General features: G+C 39.6%; 1 protein-coding gene across 3 annotated transcripts; it reads right to left on the minus strand.

The window, feature by feature from the left end:
* Positions 1-885: 885 nt before the first annotated feature.
* LOC105490919 (ankyrin repeat domain 66) lies at positions 886-13,350 on the minus strand. 3 transcript variants are annotated; one of them, XM_011756905.2, is made up of 4 exons: positions 13,308-13,350; positions 8,227-8,401; positions 6,389-6,617; positions 886-1,679 (listed from the first exon to the last, which is right to left on the minus strand). In XM_011756905.2, the coding sequence occupies exons 2-4, from the start codon at positions 8,387-8,389 to the stop codon at positions 1,481-1,483; spliced, it is 591 nt and encodes a 196-aa protein (XP_011755207.2). In that variant the 5' UTR covers positions 8,390-8,401; positions 13,308-13,350; the 3' UTR covers positions 886-1,480. The 3 variants fall into 3 exon arrangements, with proteins under 3 accessions (XP_011755207.2, XP_070953054.1, XP_011755208.2); XM_071096953.1 differs by lacking the exon at positions 13,308-13,350 and adding an exon at positions 10,338-10,352; XM_011756906.3 differs by lacking the exon at positions 13,308-13,350 and adding an exon at positions 10,182-10,308.
* Positions 13,351-18,427: the final 5,077 nt, after the last annotated feature.

Here is an 18,427-nt window from a genome sequence, read left to right on the forward strand (position 1 = left end):
AAATATTGTACTTATTAGAAAAGTCTGCTTGCAAGGAAAATAATCAATTCAATATACTGTAAGCAAAGGAAAACTTTTATGATAAAATAGTATTTCACAGATTCCTGAGTAAGGAACCAGAACTAGGAATAGCAAATTATCTAACTATTCATCTCTATCTATCTATCTATCTATCTATCTATCTATCTATCTATCTATCTATCATCTATCTATCAAATCTATCTATTCATTTATCTACTGACCTATCTCTATCTCTTTGTCTTTTCCTCTGTCTTCTTGTCCTTTTTGTAGAGCATCTCTGTACCCTTCCTCAGTCCTAGTGTAGAATTAACCACTCCATACTTCTGAAGTCATCTGCTACTGGTCCAGCCTCTCATGAGGATTTCTTTCCAAGTACCCAGGAGAAGAATCTTATTAGTCCAGCTCGAGTCAGTTGTCTTCCAATGTTTGTACTGGTCCAAAGCAGGCACTACTCTGTATTGCAGAGCATAGAGAAAGGGATTGATGCTCAAAGGTAGACCAACACGAGGAAAGATATCCTCTATAGCTATACTGCTTTTCTATGAGATTTTCAAGCATTTTTTTTTTCATTCCAGAAAATTCAAACTAAGCATGGCCTGTATTAACACAAACATTAATTAAGGAATGTGTAATAAAGGTACTTGATAGCTAAATAAATTTATTTAGGCAGAGAAATTAGTATATCTAAAATGCAGAGCAGCCAGGGAAAGTAAAATACACCAGACTAGTTTCCTAGGAGAGGCTTAACATGCTGTTTGGGTTCTATAGCAATGCTGTCTGATAGAAATAAAATAAAAAACACATGGGTAATTTTAAACATTCTAGTAACCACATGTTTTAAAAAGTAAAAAGAGAAAGGTAAAATTCATTTTGGTGATATATTTTATTCAATGCAATATCCAAAATATTATCATTTTAATGTGTAATCAATGTTAAGTATTACTAACGAGACATTTTATATTTTTGTACTAAGTGTTTGAAATCTAATATGTATTTTGCATCTCAATTTGGATGCAATTTTTTATTGGAATTATCTCATCTGAATTTAATTTTCCAAAATTTACAGTTGAAAAAGTAGGCCTATAATCACATGTTCATTATTTTACATTATCTCTCGTTTGTTATCAGGGATGAAGTTAATTCATGCCAGAGTTTCCTTGTCCCCTGAAATTCTATCATTGTTGGGGGGCAGGGGACAAAAGATGCTGACCGTGCAAACTGATGACACTGATGACAAAATGCAAGCAGGTTTTGTCCTCTCCTGGCAATTATTGTACACAGTAGGTGCTAGCCAGGAAACAACAGCCCATGTAGAGAGCACCTAATGACAGGTCCATGGGCTTTTGGCAGAAGCCAGATGAGTACGGGTCTGTAAGTAGAGTCATGGAAAGGCCACCACGCCTAACAGCCTCAATTCTGGCAGGAAAAGTTCCCTGCCAGAAAACGTAAGGTTAAGTTCTCATACTCTCCTCCCCTTGGTATTGCTGGGCCTGGTAGGGCCTCGACTTTTCTTATTCTTTTTATTCGTGTTTTGATTTAGGGAAGGAAGAGACAGCTCCAGCTCCCTTTTCTTGGCATCCCAGTCTTCATCGCGCTCATCCAGAGGCAGCCCCTTCTGCTGGGCAGCACGGCGGTGGTCTTGGCACTCGGGCTCTGCCCTAGGAAAGAAGAAAGGGGCTTCTGAACTTGGAGCAGGAGGGCCTGTCCCAGCCTGGGAATCGGCCTCTATTCACAGGTTCTGCACACAGCAATTCAGTTGAGAAGGAAGGAGGCCAAGTTTGAGCATTTCCAAGCATACACTTAGGGAAGGTCTCAGACACTAAAGAAACGACTTGGACGTGGAGAAAAATTGTGTGACCCCAGTGAGATGTTAACAGACTCAAAGATAGTCACTCAGCTTGAAGAAAATGCTACTGATTCTTGAAATGCTCACATTTATAGAGCAGCTTGCAGATTATTGGGAGACTGTTTTCATTTGTTTATTTTTAGTTTTATTTTTCATAACCGTAAAAGTGATGTGTGTTCCTTGTATAAAATTTAAAAGTACAGAAACATATAAGGAAGAAAACGAGAATCACTCACAATCACATATGTATTATATGTACGAATGGATTATGTAAAAAATATATAATTTTAAATGGATATATGGATGGATTAATAGACAATTAGATAAATAGAGCATTATACACACATAGACAATGGGAAATATACACATATATAGTTTTGTATGAAGCCAAAGGTGAGTATGTGACTTGCTTAAAGGCACTTGGAAAAGTCACTTTACAGAGAGAAAATTTGAACCAATATGAGGACAAACGGAATTTAAGAGGGTAGATAATGGTATAGGGAAGGCAAATAGCATCTTAAGTGCAAACCATTATTAAAAGCACAATTCATTCAAAGGACAGCAAACTCGCTAGTCTTTCACCCTAAGCTGGAAGTGACCTTTCAGTCTTCAGATCACACCATGTCCTTCCTCTGCCTAGTCACTCTCTGTCTTGTATTAGTGTTATTTATGTAAACAAGTTATTTCCTCTCCCAAACAGTTAAACTTCTTGATGTCCAGCACTGTATCTGGTTTATTTTAGGTCGTTTTTAGTGTCTAACTCAATGACACACACATAGTAGAACTCAAAAATATTTGCTAAATGAGTGGTTTAATGTGAATCAATAAGACATTCCTTAAGTGATCCCCTTGCCTGAAGTCTAGCATTCTTCAATCCCACACAGTACCACTGCCAACTCCTCTACTACACTAGTAAATTGCTAATGCATCTATTTCAGCCTGTGACTCCCCTGATGAGCTCACATTCTTCTGCTTGCCCTGCTCACTGTGGTCACCCTCCCCCTCACCTGACCTTATCCTCCATTCCTCTCTAGTGTGAATGCTCTGCTTAGCCAGGCCACTCATCCCTGCACTGTCCCTGCACTGTCCCTCCACTATCCCTTGCCTTCTCACATATACACACAACCTATGCACATTTCCAACTTGGTGCCTTCACTCCAAATCAACAGTTTTCCCCTCCTCCACTAGCCTGCTAGCTTTCAAGATCCAGGTTAATCCCCCCTTAATTCAGGATTCTTCTCCCTAAACCCTCTAACTGTCAGAAGGGAAGTTCTTAGTGGGAGCTGATGATAAGTAGAAATGACTCACACGTGATGTGACTGATGTGACTTTGCTGTTTTTGCTGGCTCAACACTGTCTACTTTTCTTGGTAACAGCACTCCCCACTCTTTGGAGGCAAGCACCCCTCCTGCATTTCAGTTATGCTGGGGTCATATTTCATGTTGATCCCTGGTCACTAGGGAGGGGCTGGGATTACTTAGAGAGAGTCAGTAGAGGACAGTCAAGGGCAGGACCCTGAGGACTGTCAGCATTTAAAAGGCATGCAAGAATATATCATGAGATTTATTCTTAGAAAAAGCACATTTTAAAAGTCATAAGGAATTATAGGAGAAGTAGAAGAAAAACTAAAAGAGAATAGCATCAGATAAAACAAGGGAGAAGGGTTTCAGGAATATTAAATACCGAATTAAGTGGAGGTAAGATGTGAATTGAGAAGAGGCAATTGATTTACCATGAGGAGATCCCTAATGACTTGAGTGACAGCTGATTCAGTATGAGGATCGGGGAAGAAGTCTGAAGCGTGGATGAGGGATGAAGAAGTGGAGACAATTACGTAGATTAGTTTCCTCAAATGTAATGTTTCAAAGAAGTACAACTATCATGATTAATACTGAGATATATATACATATATATGTTAAAGTTCCAAGGCTACATATGACTATCAAGTAATATCAGTAAGCATTCCTATCATAATATTCAAGCAAATGAAACAATGTTGCCTTTTTAAGAGAAAAACATATTTTGAAACTTTTACAAGCAGACATAAAGACAGTTGACATTTCCAAAAAGGCACACATAATTTATGAAAATCTATTACGTTCCCAATTTAGTACAAACTCAAAGCTGATCTAATTTTGATATTTAAAATGCACCTCTTTCCTCTGGCTGAAAATGAAATAACAAACCCTTCCAATTAACAGACATTTAAAACCTACTCAGTTTGATTGCTAACAAGTCAGAGGAAGGACATTTGTCTCTCCCCAAGATTTTAGGACCTAACGTTTATCATGATCTTAGATCTTGCAAACACGAACTACTAAAGAATTCAGGTGTTTCTTGATTTATATAGAGTCAAAATTCTATTCCACTGGGGAGAAGAAAGAGAGGGTAGTTGTTTATGGGTATGGAGTTTCAGTTTTACAAGATGAAAAAGTTCTGGAGATCTGTTTCACAGCAATGTAAATGTACATAACACTGATGAACTGTATACTTTAGAAACAGTTAATATGGTACCTTTTATGTTATGAGTTTTTCATCACAATAAAAATACAGAAACTATTCAAAGATTCTATTTTTTTACACAAATTATTACTATAAAACATGTTAGACACTCTGAGAGGATAAGTGTTTTTCCTTTTGGATTAAAAAAAAAAGTAGATTAGCTTTCAAGTTGCTTAGAAGTGTAGGGAAGAAGAAAGACACAGAGGAATTCAGAAGGGCCTCTAACTTTTTGTTTGTTTGAGAATACCTATTTGAACACGTTCACAGTCCAGAAAGAAGTCAAGGGAAAGGAAAAAACACTAAAAACACAAGAGAAAGAGTAAAGATGTAACAAAGAATACACGAATAATGAATGGCCTTCTAGAAGACATGACGGATTGGATCAAGAGTCTATATGGAGAGATAACACTTTACAAAGGAGGGACAGGACGGCAAGAAGGAGCTGATGTAAATATACATAAAATCTGCAGGTGTGAGCGTTGAAAAATTTGTAACTCATGGCTCAATATTTTTTCTAAAGTAGAAGGCATACCTCTGAAAGCCAGGCTGAGGTGTGATGTTGCTTTAGAATTGCCAATGAGGGAGTAGGACAGGAAGAGATAGCCAAGTTGCTCTGAGGGCTCAGATAAAAGTGGAAATATTCAAACTGCTGGTGATACCCATATATTGACATGTGGGATTTTCTCTAGCTGAACAAGCATAAACGTGGAGAAGACAGAGATTCATCTAAGGTTGGGAATTCCGGGTTATATGCTGGGTTGAGAATTAATAGCAGGAATAGCGGGAAGAGAGTGGAACAATGAAATGTATTATGGTGCTCATATGGTAGAGGAAATTTAGTGAGACCTTCAGGAAAGTGATAGATTAGGAGAAAAAGGAGAAGTTGAATGACAAGATATCTTGATGAATTCAAGACCTGGTGATAATGCAGGAACTGATAAAGTGAAGAGAGCTATGGTCACATTGTGGTATGTTAGGATTTTAAAAAGTTCAGAGAACAATGTCTGCTGATGCTGAGGTCCACAGAGGATGGAGATCATTGAATGTAGGAGATGACAGTTGAAGTTGGGGAAAAGTGAATCCGTGAGTCGGGACTCAAGTTTCTGCCTCTTTACTCCCCAAATCATCTCAATTGTGATATTGGATATTTTTAATGTAAGACATTACCTTTAAGAGAATGTCTCTTGGGTTACTTCTATGGATAACTAACCTCACCACAGGCAAAATTTTCACTTGTTCAACTCTCTGAAGGTAACTGCATTTTCAGGTTCTTCAGAGGGCACCCCATCATGAACTGCCCCTGTAGATGGCATTGCTGTCTATAGTCTATATCATTTGGTTTCCAAGCAATGATGCCCTCACTCTGATACTGTACTTTCTTTGGTATGAATTGCTTGTCGAAACAATCAAATTCTAAGTTTCCAAATTTTGTTCAATCCCTCTCAGAGCTATAACTGTTATGTAAATTATTGGTGCTTAATTATGTTTGAATGCTTGGCTGAGGGAAAAAAATAAACAGGTGCTAGATAGATAAGTTCTTTGGTGTGCCTATAAGTAGGGCATTCACAGATGAACATAGAAGTTTTAAAAGATAGGAGGGTACTGAAAAATTGAAGTCTAATTCACCTGCCTCACTTTAAATATGAGACAACTGAGGGTCAGGAAGCTGCCGTGACTTGCACAAGGTCACACAGCCAGTTTGGATGCCTTTCAGAAAGCTGAAGGTCATGATTCTTGCACCATGTCCCATCTTCAAACTTGGTATCCCAATTTTCTTACCTGAGATAATTTCTGCATAATCTAAAACAACATGTTAATATAATTTTGACCCCCAAACTAGTCTTTCAAGTGAAACATTAATAAAAATAACTCAACTAAAAAAATCAATAAAATAATCATTCGCTGGCTGGATTTCCTCATTTCATTTTCATTGACCTGAGACCACAGAATCAGACAAGATCTTGATCACAGACTCCTGTTCCTCTGCTCCTTCTATAGATGGAAAAAAAATAAACTTACTTTTCCAGAAATGCCACACAGGCTTTCTGCCCATAGATCTGTGCAATCCTCTTTGGTGTGTCTCCAAAGAAGTCGGGGGCATCGATGGCAGCGTGCAATGCATGGAGAGTTCTGAGTACATTCAGATGGCCTGATTCTGCTGCAAAATGAGCTGGGGTCCAGCCCACACTAGTAACCAGGCAGGGCCTGGCTCCGTATTCTATCAGGAGCCGTAACACCTCCATTTGCCCTTAGATATACCAAGAAGAAACAGGATGAGGTTAGGATAAAGATGTCCCGAGTGGCCTGAGGCCAGGGCCAGTCTAGGTAACACAATGGAAAGGGAACCTTTGCCTTTGAGGAGCCTCCAGTTTCCTATCATCATCCCCTCCTCCCTTTTCCCTCTTCTCACCAGGAACTCAGTGCCCTACTTTACCCCACGAACCTAGTTCTCACCCAGGGCCTGAGCCCTGCAAGCCTTCCCTGTCCTCCTTCCAGGACACTCCCCTACCCTGTGCATTGCCACAGGCCCTGCCCAGGAATCTTGCTTTCTCTCCCAAGCCACACTATACCTGCCTATTGGTAAGGCCTACTCTGTTTTTGACAGTCTCAACACTGAGTCAAAACCAAATATTTTAAGTCCTGTTTACATGATAGCTAGCACAAGTTAAAGCACAGGCTTTCTAGTTGATAGATGTGATTTCATATCCTGCCAATCCCACTTGCTAACAAGTGGCACCTCAGATAAGAAACAAATATCTGAGGCCAGTTTCCTAATTTGCAAATTAATGATATTACCCCTTATATCATTGAATTCTTGTAGAGTGCAGATGAAATCACAGACATGAAGTTCACAGTACAGTACCCAGCACATAGCAAATGTTCACTAAAAGGTGCTTTGGTATAGCTACCATTACTTTGCACTTAGATTTTTGCAAAAATATCCCAACTAATTTCTCTGCAGCCAGTCTTGCTTCTTGTCAACCCATTCTCCAAACATTTAAACAATAAATGTTTAAAAAGCAAAGTTGACCATAACACTTTCTTACTTAACATTCTTTAATGGCTTTCTATTGCCAAAGCCTTTGAGAAGCCCATTGCCAGAGTTTTTGCCACTATCTTCCTCCAATTCTGTAACTAAGCTATGTAAGGCATGAGGGATTCAATGATGAATGAAACAAAGTCCCTATCCTTCTTCATGATGTTCTATTCCTGTTAAAGGTTGAGAGGGAAAAGGACTAATATTAATTGAGAGCAGACTATACGATAGGCACTGTACACTCGTTATTTTACTGAATTCCCATCACAGGGCTCCAAGGTGGCATTCCTGCACATATTATTTAGGTGAATAAACAGGCCCAGAGACATTAAATAACTAGCTTAAGGTACTACAACTAGTAAGTGGTGATGTCAGGATTAAAATGTTCCATCTGGGGCTGGGCGTGGTGGCTCACGCCTGTAATCCCAGCACTTTGGGAGACTGAGGCAGGAGGATCACTGGAGGTCAGGAGTTGAAGACCAGCCTGGCCAACATGGAGAAACACCTTCTCCATTAAAAATACAAAAATTCACTCGTCATGGTGGCGCGCATCTGTAATCCCAGCTACTCAGGAGGCTGAGGCAGGAGAATCGCTTGAACCCAGGAGATGGAGGTTGTAGTGAGCTGAGACTGTGCCACTGCACTCCAGCCTGGATGACAGAGCGAGACTCTGTCTCAAAAAAAAGAAAAAAAAATGAAATGAAGTTTCCATCTGGCTCTAAAGAAATGTTTGTTCCACTCCCCCACATAGCCTATTGATTGATAGCCTCATGAATGGTGGACTCAAAGGGGCAGATCTACCTAAGCATCGCCCACTCACCTTTGATTGCAGCCCAGTGAAGTGGGGTCCGGTCATTCCAGTCTACATCTTTGTAGTTTGGGTCACAGAGACCTTTCTTTAAAATCTTCTTCACTAAGCTGTAGTCTCCTGCAGCAACAGCTTGGTGAAGCTTTGTCATGTCTGACATTTTGGCCAATTCCATGACAGAAAAAAACTGTGGGAGAGACATGCCACTTAGAAAATTCTATGTAACCCTTTATTCTTAGCCAGTAATCCCACAGACTTCCGTATCATTTATTTCCTTTCCCGCCACATGCATTTGCCTCTACGTTTGCCTCATGTGTGTGGCATGAGTGTGTACTTAGACCTTAGGTCCTGTGGTTAGTGCCTGCCTGTCCCCTACCCTAAAACTATCGGTGGCTCCCACTGCACACAGAATTATGTCTAAACTCACGGGCTGATACACGGCTACCTGGCCTCAAAACATCCTCTAGTGCTATTTCCTACTCCTACTTCAGAGTTCTAGTCGTGTTCCTTTATGTTAGTTGTGTAATTCTGTGCCTTATCTTTCTTATCTGTAGAATGGATATAATCTGCCAGGGTTGTTGTAAGGATAAATGTCAATTTGCAAAAAAATTTATATTGGATACAGAGCAGGTACTCCATGAAAATTAAACAGTATTAACATTGTTATACCAGTTGAGATGGACACGCAATCACACAAATAAATACCTAAAAATTGTTATCAATGTCATGCCATAAACCAGCAGTTCTCAAACTATAGTCTGTAGACCCTCAGAAATCCCTGGGGCTCTTTCAGGGGATCAGTGAAGTCAAAGCTGTTTTCATTATATTAAAATGTTACTGGCCTTGTTTCACTGTGTTGACAATTGTTCGGATGGCTCAAAAGCAATAGTGTAGAAAACTGCTGGTGCCTTAGCATGAAGCAAGGCAATGACACCAAACTGGACCTGGAAGCATGCCATTCACCACACACTCAGAGTAAATTTTAAAAAGCCAGTTACATAGGAACATCCTAAATGAAACGATAAGAATTATTTTTATTAAATCTTTATCTTTGATTACATGACTTAATAAATGTGTTTTTAGAATACCGTACAATGAAATGTGTGAACGTTTAGAAAATATTTATCACCCTAAAGACAAATATTTTCCATGACAAAGAAAGGATGTTACGAAATCATGCATGGATAAAGAGATCCATTTGGTAGACCAATGGATTTTAATAAAACAGTATAGAAAGTGCATTGATACCATTTCAGATTGCACATTGCAACTAACCTTTAAGACACTACAACTTATACAATTTTGTTGTAGTATCAAACAATATCCATAATTATCTGAAAATATTTCTCCCTTTTCCAACTTTATATATATAATATATACATGTGTATATTATATGTACACACATATAGGTATATATAATATACATGTGTATATATGTATGTGTATATAATATATAATTATATATTATATATACATGTGTATATGTATATATATCATACATATATATGTATATATGTATATATATATTGTATATACGTGTGTGTGTGTATAACCACATTGTCTTTATATACCTTAACCAAAACAACAAACTGAATGCAGAAGCAAATACAAGAATCCAGCTGTCTTCTCTTAAGTCAGATATTAAAGAGATTGGGCAGGGGAGCGTAAAGCTATGTGACTAGTCACATTTCTTTTGTTTTGGAAAATACATTTATTTTCATAAAATGTCATTTATATTATAGTGTAATAAGTTTATTACAGTCTTTTAAATGAACTAATCAATATTTAAAAGTTTTCTCAGTTTTAATTTCCAATAGAATAAATTGACAGCTATAACCCACATAAACAAAAGCTCTCTGGGGCTCTCAATAATTTTTAAGAGTGTAAAGAAGCTCTGAGAACAAACAGGTTGAGAGCTGCTGGTGTAAACAAGGAGCTGAGATAGAAAACAAGAGTAGAGAGAGTACCATTTGAGACGGGGCCGTTGGGAATGTCTCTGATCTCAAGATTTAAGTTGGGATCACAAGAAGGAGCTGGTGTCAACCTCACTAACTGTGACCAGCAGCAGCAGCCCCTGCGAACTTGTTAGAAACACAAAATATTGTGCTCAGCCCCAGACCTACTGAATCTGAAACTCTGGGCGGGGGCTGGCCATCTTTGTTGTGGTAAGCCCTCCAGGTGAGTGCATTGAAATGTGTGAACAGCCCTGGAGGGAGAGAAAGAAAATAAAAGAAATTAAAATACAATGCCGTAAATGCCTGGGGGACAGAGAGAAAGAGCCATTCACAAAGACTGGGAAGTAAAAGGAGCTTTCTCTAAAAGTGGCCTAAGCTGGGTCCTGAAGGGATGGGTCAGAGACATATTGGCAACTGAGGGAGGTGGAGGATCCCCTGCTGAAGGACAGCCATGTCTGTGGCCGGAGTCACACACTGCAAAGGGCAAGTGGTTCCTAATGTGTAAACCAAGAGTCAATAAACTTTTTCTGTAAACAACCAGATAGTAAATATTATTAGGCCAAGAGGAAAAAAAAGAGGGGAAAAAAAGAGAAAAATATATATGCCAAGAGTCTATTATACATATGAAAGAGAAAACTCCTGCTCCACCCTGCCCTACTTTCCTGGGGTGGATCTTTCTACCTTCTTTGTACCCTGGAGGGTATCTCCTCAGCTGGAGATATTCTTAGTGGAAAGAGGACAGGCCTGAGGGGGAAGGGCCTGGTCGGTGAGATGGTCAGTTTCACTCTGCCCTAGTGATGCTCAGATCCCAGTGAGCTTTCTCTCCTCCTAGAGGGGTCATCTCCAGTTAGTTGGCAGGAGACAAGGTGGTTCATGGAGCCACAACTCCCATACTGAGATTCCACTGCTCAGTCCCAGCAGTTGCCACCAGGAGAGTCCCCATTGTGTAAGTGGTGACCAGCAGGGCCCGGGCAGTGGCCAGGCACAGCGGTGGGCTGCTGACAGGGCAGCAGGGGCAGAGGGCATTGCCTGGGCTTGCTCTGGGAGTCTCACTGTGCCATCCCATGGAGATTCAGCACCTTAAATGGTGACCACGGGCCTACAAAAACGGGGTGAGTAAGATTTGGTCTGTAGACCATAGTGTGGCAACCTCTGATGTACACAAATCATTAGAGATCTTATTAAAATGCAGATTCTGATTTAGTAGGTCTGGAACCTGGCCTGAGATTCAGCATGTGTAACAAGTTCTCACAGTGCTACTAGCTCACTTACCACACTCTGAGTAGCAATATCTCTGTGGCTAAAAAGTAAGGTATAGACTGGCAGGAAGCAAGATTGGAGAGCTGAGGAGGGAGTAAGGATGTGGTAGCTGTTCTCAACTGAGGGGCTACATGAGAATCAGCAGTGGATTTTTAAAAATACAGATGCCTGGGCCTCAGTCCAAAAGGAATCAGAATTTTGGGGTGTGCAGGACAAGGATTGGGCATGTTTTGTGAAATAGATGCTCTGTACATACTATGTTAGGTAAGAGAGAAGATGGCACAGACTGCATTTTACTTTTAAAATTCATTTTAATAAAATCCCTTATACTGGAGTGTTTGATCAATGATAAAATTGTAAACAAAAACACTAGAGTGTTTCTAATCTGAGGGTGCCACTAAAACAAAACCGTTTTTTAAATCAGTGTCTAGAAGTCTTTTCACTTGCCTTTCATAGAAGCCTTCAAACAGGTTTACATTTCAACCAACCTCATTTGTCCCACATTTGAGTTCATGCCAAGATTCCATAACTTCCCATGGATGAGTTGCAATTCAAGTGGAAGCATTGGGCAGCAAAATTTATTTCCAGAGAAATGGAAAATCTGATTCTAAAAAATTGTATGGAAATGCAAGTGATCCAGAAGAACTGAAACAATCTTGAAAGAGAACAAAGTTAGAGGACTCACACTTCCTGATTCCAACAAGTATACCAGGACAATTCAGTGACAAAATAACAGTCTTTTCAATAAATGATGCTGAGACAACTGGATATCTATAGGTAAAAGAATGAAGTTGCTCCTTTCCCTCACAGAGATTTATTCCTGTGTTTTCCCCTAAGAGTTTTATAGTTTTAAGTCTTACTATTAGGTCTGTGATCCATTTTGAGTTAATTTTTATACATGACACTTGCTGCAAAACAATTGAACATAAATGTAAGGGTTTTTTTCTAGACTCTCAATTCTACTCCATTGCTCTAAATATCTATCTTCATGCTAGTACTACACAGTCCTGATTACTGTAGGTTTGTAGTAAGTTTTGAAATGGGAAAGTCTGACTATTCCAATGGGCTATATACCCAAGAGAAGAAAAATAGATATCCATATAAACATTCGTACATGAATGTTCATAGAAGCATTATTTATAATAGGCAAAAGTGGAAATATCCCGAAGGTTCATCAATAGATGAATACACAAAATGTGGAGCATCCATATAAAGGATTATTATTTGGCAATAAAAAGGAATAAAGTACTGATACATACTTTATGGATGAACCCTGAAACATGCTAAGTGAAAGAAGCCAGTTACAGAAGACCACATATTGCATACTTCCATGTATGTGGAATGCTCAGAATAAGCAAATCTAGATAGCTAGAATGTATACTATAGGCAGCCTAGGGCTAGGATGGAGGTTGGGGTGGGGAGTGACTGCTGATAAGTACAGGATTTCTTTTTGGGGTGATGAAATGTTCTTAGATTAGATGCTTTCACAACACCAAAAGGCCAAAAACAACTGAATTGTACATTTTAAATGAATCGAATTTTATGGTATGTGAATTGTATCTTAATAAAGCTGCTTTAAAAAATACCTATTAATTAGAAGCTTTCTACAGAACAAAAACAAACACAATTTGTTTGCAGAAAATATATGCAATTCACTAGCTTAGCATTGACTACTGAAATTTATCAATTGGTTCCTTTAGCAACCAATCCTTGTGAATTTGATTAAATGCACTTGATTTCCTATCTTTCTGGAGGATGTGTCTCTACCAGAAAGATAGGAAATCAAGTGCAAAGTAGTCAATAAATATCAGTTCTAATAAATGTCAGTGATTTTTAATAACTATAGTAAATAAGAGAGGGTAACATAAAGGCACTTACTGTCTTGTGTGAAATCCAAGGAGCTCTGTGCTGGCAGGCAGTCCTAACTATCCGGAGTGTTGTGCCCATGCCATGGAAACTGACTCCTCCTTCTGCATGAAAGCCAGCCAGTCAACTTCAGCTTCCCTAGGTGTTTGATGGGGTGGGATCCCCAGTCTGTTTCACATCCTAACTCTTCAGCAGTTCCAGCCATCTTTTTTAGTCCAAATGTGCTGGCCCTTAACAGGATCTTTCAAATAGTATTTAATGCAAAAATAAAAATAAAAATAAAAAAAGCTGTGAATGATTTTCTGCCCATATAACACTGTGATGGAGGTAGGCTGCGTAGTGACCGTGTATCCCTAGGAGATGTGAGACCTGTGGGGGAGTGGGGACAGTTTGGGCTCCTCACATTCAGAACCAGTTGTCAGGTCTTGGGCAAGTTCCTTAACTTTAGAGAGATTTTTTTTTTCCTCAACAATAACATGAAATTTTAACATCTTTTTTTGCATAGTGCTATTAAATATGATTAGTTAAAATAATTTAGAAAACACTTGGCACAGGGTAGATGCTTTTACAAAGAAGAAGAAGAGGAAGAAGAAGAGGAAGAGGAAGAAGAAGAGGAAGAGGAAGAAGAAGAAGAAGAAAAAGAAGAAGAAGAAGAAAAAGAAGAAGAAGAAGAAGAGGAGGAGGAGGAGGAGGAGGAGGAGGAGGAGGAGGAGGAGGAAGGTCAATGAAAAATTCCTAGGTGCTTTCTTTTTACTTCCTGTTTTTACCACTTGCTCTAAGTGAAAATCTACCATATTGATGATGATGCTGATCAAAAAGATCTTATTTCTTCTTCCTTCCTTTCTACATTTTCCCTGCCTTTTCCTTCTCTCCTTCCTTCTCTTTTTCCCTCTCTCTGAAGGGAGTTCCTCTCTCTCACTCTCTCTCTCTCTTACTCTCTTTCCCACGTCCCTCATTCTCCATCCATTTCTCTCCCTGCCTTCCTTCCCATATATATTTAGCAAATGCCTTATATCTGTCAAGCCCCACTGTACTGGGCCCTGTGAAGATCAAGACACCCATTGTTCCTGTCTTCCTTGAGCTTATGGTCTAGATAAGAATAAACAAGAAAACAAATAAATGTACACAAGTAGACTCACAACCTGTACAAGTACCATGAACAAACAACCTACAATAGCAGACAACACCAGGAAAGGAGTGTGGGCAACCTTTGGGGATGACATTTGAGCGTCTGAAGGAAGACCTGGCACAGGAGAAGAAATCAGGCATCTGAAGAGCTAGGGAAGGTGACCTCGGTGGTGGGAGGAGAGGAGCTTGGCTTAGATGAAGAATGAAGAAGAGGATGATGCAGCTGGTTTATGGAGTGTGGGGCAAGTAGAAGATGAGATCATTCCCGGTCTACTAGGACACGGTAAGGAGTTTGGATTTTATTCCAACTACAAAGAATAGACATTGGAAACACTTAAACAGTGAAGAAGAATGTGCAACTTTCATTTTCTTAAAAGACTACTTTGACTATTATGTGGAGAATGGAGCAAAGGGAGACAAGATGGAAAGCAGGAAGACTGCTAAGGAGGCTACTGTGGAAGTCTAAACAAGAAAGGATGGTGACTTGGTGAACTGTGGCCATAGACATGAAAGAAGTGAGTGAAATTAAAAGTTTTTTAGGAGGGAACATTGACAGGAGTTGCCAATGGATTAGGCATGAGTACTGGGGGGAAAGAGGGCATCAAGGATGACCCTTGGGTTTCTGGCTTGATGAACCTGGTGGAAGGTGGTGACATTGGTGGTAGGTGGTGACTAGGGTAGGGCCAAGTTTGGGTAAGGGAAGGACAGTATAAATGAAGTGTTCTGTTTCAATGTGTTAAGTTTGAGATACCTACAAGACACCCAAATATCAAGTAGGAATCTAGAGTTCTGTGACTTTGGGCTAAAGATACATATACTGGAGTTATCAGCATATAGGTGTCATTTAAAGATGTAAGAGTATATAAGATAATCTAAGGATAGCAAGTGCAGAGATGAGACCCAAGCTCTCAAGCCCTTAGATCTGGCAGCAAAGAATAATTAGCAAAGGGTATTAAGAAGCACCACTGAGAGGCAGGAGGAAAACCAGGAGAATTGAGTCTTATGGAAGCCAAGAGAACAGTGTGGTTAGAAGCAGTAGCTGTCAACCATTTAAAAGGGAGTAGAGTTTAATGTGTGTCTATCACAACCAGAAAGATGCATATGAGACCCCTTCCCCACCCTCAAAGAGCTCAGTATCTCATCACCCTTTCTAAGATTTGTAACAGTCCCGGTTCATATCAGGGGAACTCACCCCTGATAGTTAACATGGGTTCTTCTCTATTTCCCTAAGCATCGACTGGTCTGAGAAATGAAGGGAAAGAGTACAAAAGAGAGAAATTTTAAAGCTGGGTGTCCAGGGGAGACATCACATGTTGGCAAGTTCCATGATGCTCCCTGAGCCATAAAACCAGCAAGTTTTTATTAGTGATTTTCAAAAGGGGAGGGAGTGTACAAATAGGGTGTGGGTCACAGAGATCACATGCTTCACAAAGTAATAAAGTATCACAAAGCAAATGGAGGCAGGGCGAGATCAGGACCACAGGATGGGGTGAAATTAAAATTGCTAATGAAGTTTTGGGCACGCATTGTCATTGATAACATCTTATCAGGAGGCAGGGTTTGAGAGCAGACAACCTGTCTGACCAAAATTTATTAGGTGGGAATTTCCTCATCCTAATAAGCCTGGGAGCACTACAGGAGACCGGGGCTTATTTCATCCCTTCAGCTTTGACCGTAAAAGACGGCCACCTCCAAGGGGGCCGTTCATAAGCCTACCCTCAGGGGTGCATTCTCTTTCTCAGGGATGTTCCTTGCTGGAAAAAGGAATTCAGTGATAGTTCTCCTATTTGCTTTTGAAAGAAGAGAAATATGGCTCTGTTCTGTCTGGCTCACTGGCAGTCAGAGTTTAAGGTTATCTCCCTTGTTTCCTGAGCAATGCTGTTATCCTGTTCTTTTTTCAAGGTGCCCAGATTTCATATTGTTCAAACACACATGCTCTACAAACAATTTGTGCAGTTAATGCAATCATCACATGGTCCTGAGGCAACATACATCCTCCTCAGTTTACGAAGATGATGGGATTAAGAGATTAAAGTAAAGACAGGCATAGGAAATCACAAGGGTATTGATTGGGGAAGTGATAAGTGTCCATGAAATCTTCACAATTTATGTTCAGAGATTGCAGTAAAGACAGGTGTAAGAAATTATAAAAGTATTAATTTGGGGAACTAATAAATGTCCATGAAATCTTCACAATTTATGTTCTTCTGCCATGGCTTCAGCCGGTCCCTCCATTTGGGGTCCCTGACTTCCTGCAACATCTCTCCCTTTCTTTTTATATAAATGTGCCATGGCTATGAAGGTTGGTTCATTCTGTCGATTTTGAAGCCAGATTCTTTGACTGGTCCAGCACACTAAAAACAAGCTGATTAAACAGAGAAACATAATTCCAAAATGTACTACAGTGGAGTCCCCAGTAGACTTAATCCAAGTCAAGAGGTTTAATCCATAAATATTTTCTGCCACCTGATCTAACACCTCAGCTCTAGGCACAATGGATAAGTGAGCTTGAGAGGCTTCAAAAATTTGTTTCTTTAATTTAGTTATGTCCAATGATAAATTGTCTTCCCTACCCAGAAGGTGTCCTTTGACCATTTCCCATGAATGATCAGTCTTGTTTTAGGAATACAGGGTGATACAGAAATCAGAGGTATTCCAGTCACACTGCTTTTGCATGCAATGTTTGAGACATTATAACAGACTGTCTTAAATCATTAATTTGATTAGCCAATTTTTGATCAATGCCTTGTTGAGAATTCTACATTTGGGTGGAATTGGTTTGCTGATCATTAACAAAATGAGCCGTTTGAATAGATTGATGTAATGCTATTCCGGCAGTGGTGGCCAGCGCAGTGACTGTAATTAGGCCCATGATCACAGCAATTAAAGTAAAAACAAATCTCTTAGATCTTTTTAGAATTCACTGTAACACTTCATTAATTAAATGTATTGAGTGGGAGGATTTCCAAGGTCTGGGCAAAGTTACTGGAATCCAGATTCCTTCTCGAGCTCGAACCAACATTACACTTTTCCTGGAGTCAAAATGGGAGTTAATACAACAGTAAAAGCAAATTTTTCACAATCCAATTTATGTAAAGCAATATGAAAAAAAGATAATCTTTAAGATCAATAACTATGAGGGGCCAATTTTTAGGTATTAAAGCAGGGGCAGGCATGCCAGGTTGGACGGCTTCCTTAGGTTTAATTACAGTGTTAGTGGCCCTTAAATCGGTTACCATCTGCCACTTGCCTGATTTCTTTTTTGCTAGAAACACTGGAGAATTCCAGGGGGAAAGAGAGGGTTCCACATTTCCAAGTTGTAACTGTTCAGTAAGCAGTTGAGTTAAAGCCTACAGTTTTATTTTATTTATTTATTTATTTATTTATTTATTTATTTATTTATTTTAGAAAGTGGCCACTGCTGAATCCAAACGGGTGTGTCAGATTTTCATTGTAAAGGGATAGGATCAGGAAGCGTGGCAGCAGCCGCCACTAAAACAGTCCTGTTTTCTTTTATAATAACTGGGACGGGTTTAGTAATCCCTTCATGTTTTGGACCGAGACCGAGACCGAGACCAGGAACAAACCCCATGTTTTCCATCATATGCTGACTGGGAGCACTATAAAAGTTACATGGAATATTAATTTTAGCCTCAGTATCTACTAGGCCATCAAAGCTTTTTTCCTTGAATGTGTACGGTGTAGGTGGGCCATTGTTTAGAAATTACATTAATCCAAGAAGTGGCCTTTTCACCGCCAGAGCCCATCCCAGGGCCACCATCCCAGGGCCACATGTCTTGTCTCCTTTGTTTAAAATGATATTAGGTAGTAAAAGCAATTGAGCTTGTTTAACAGTAGTAAAAGAAACAGGAGCTTGGCCCGGGGCACATAATTTATCCCAAGCTCTCATACACACCTTTGTTACTTGTTTTGTGATAAGAGTATCAAAACCTAATTGGGCATAAGTATTAGAGAAACTATCAGAACCTGTGAGCTGAGCCTGA

This window comes from Macaca nemestrina, chromosome 5 (genome assembly GCF_043159975.1).
Source record: "Macaca nemestrina isolate mMacNem1 chromosome 5, mMacNem.hap1, whole genome shotgun sequence".
In the NCBI taxonomy this organism is placed as follows: Eukaryota; Metazoa; Chordata; class Mammalia; order Primates; family Cercopithecidae; genus Macaca; species Macaca nemestrina.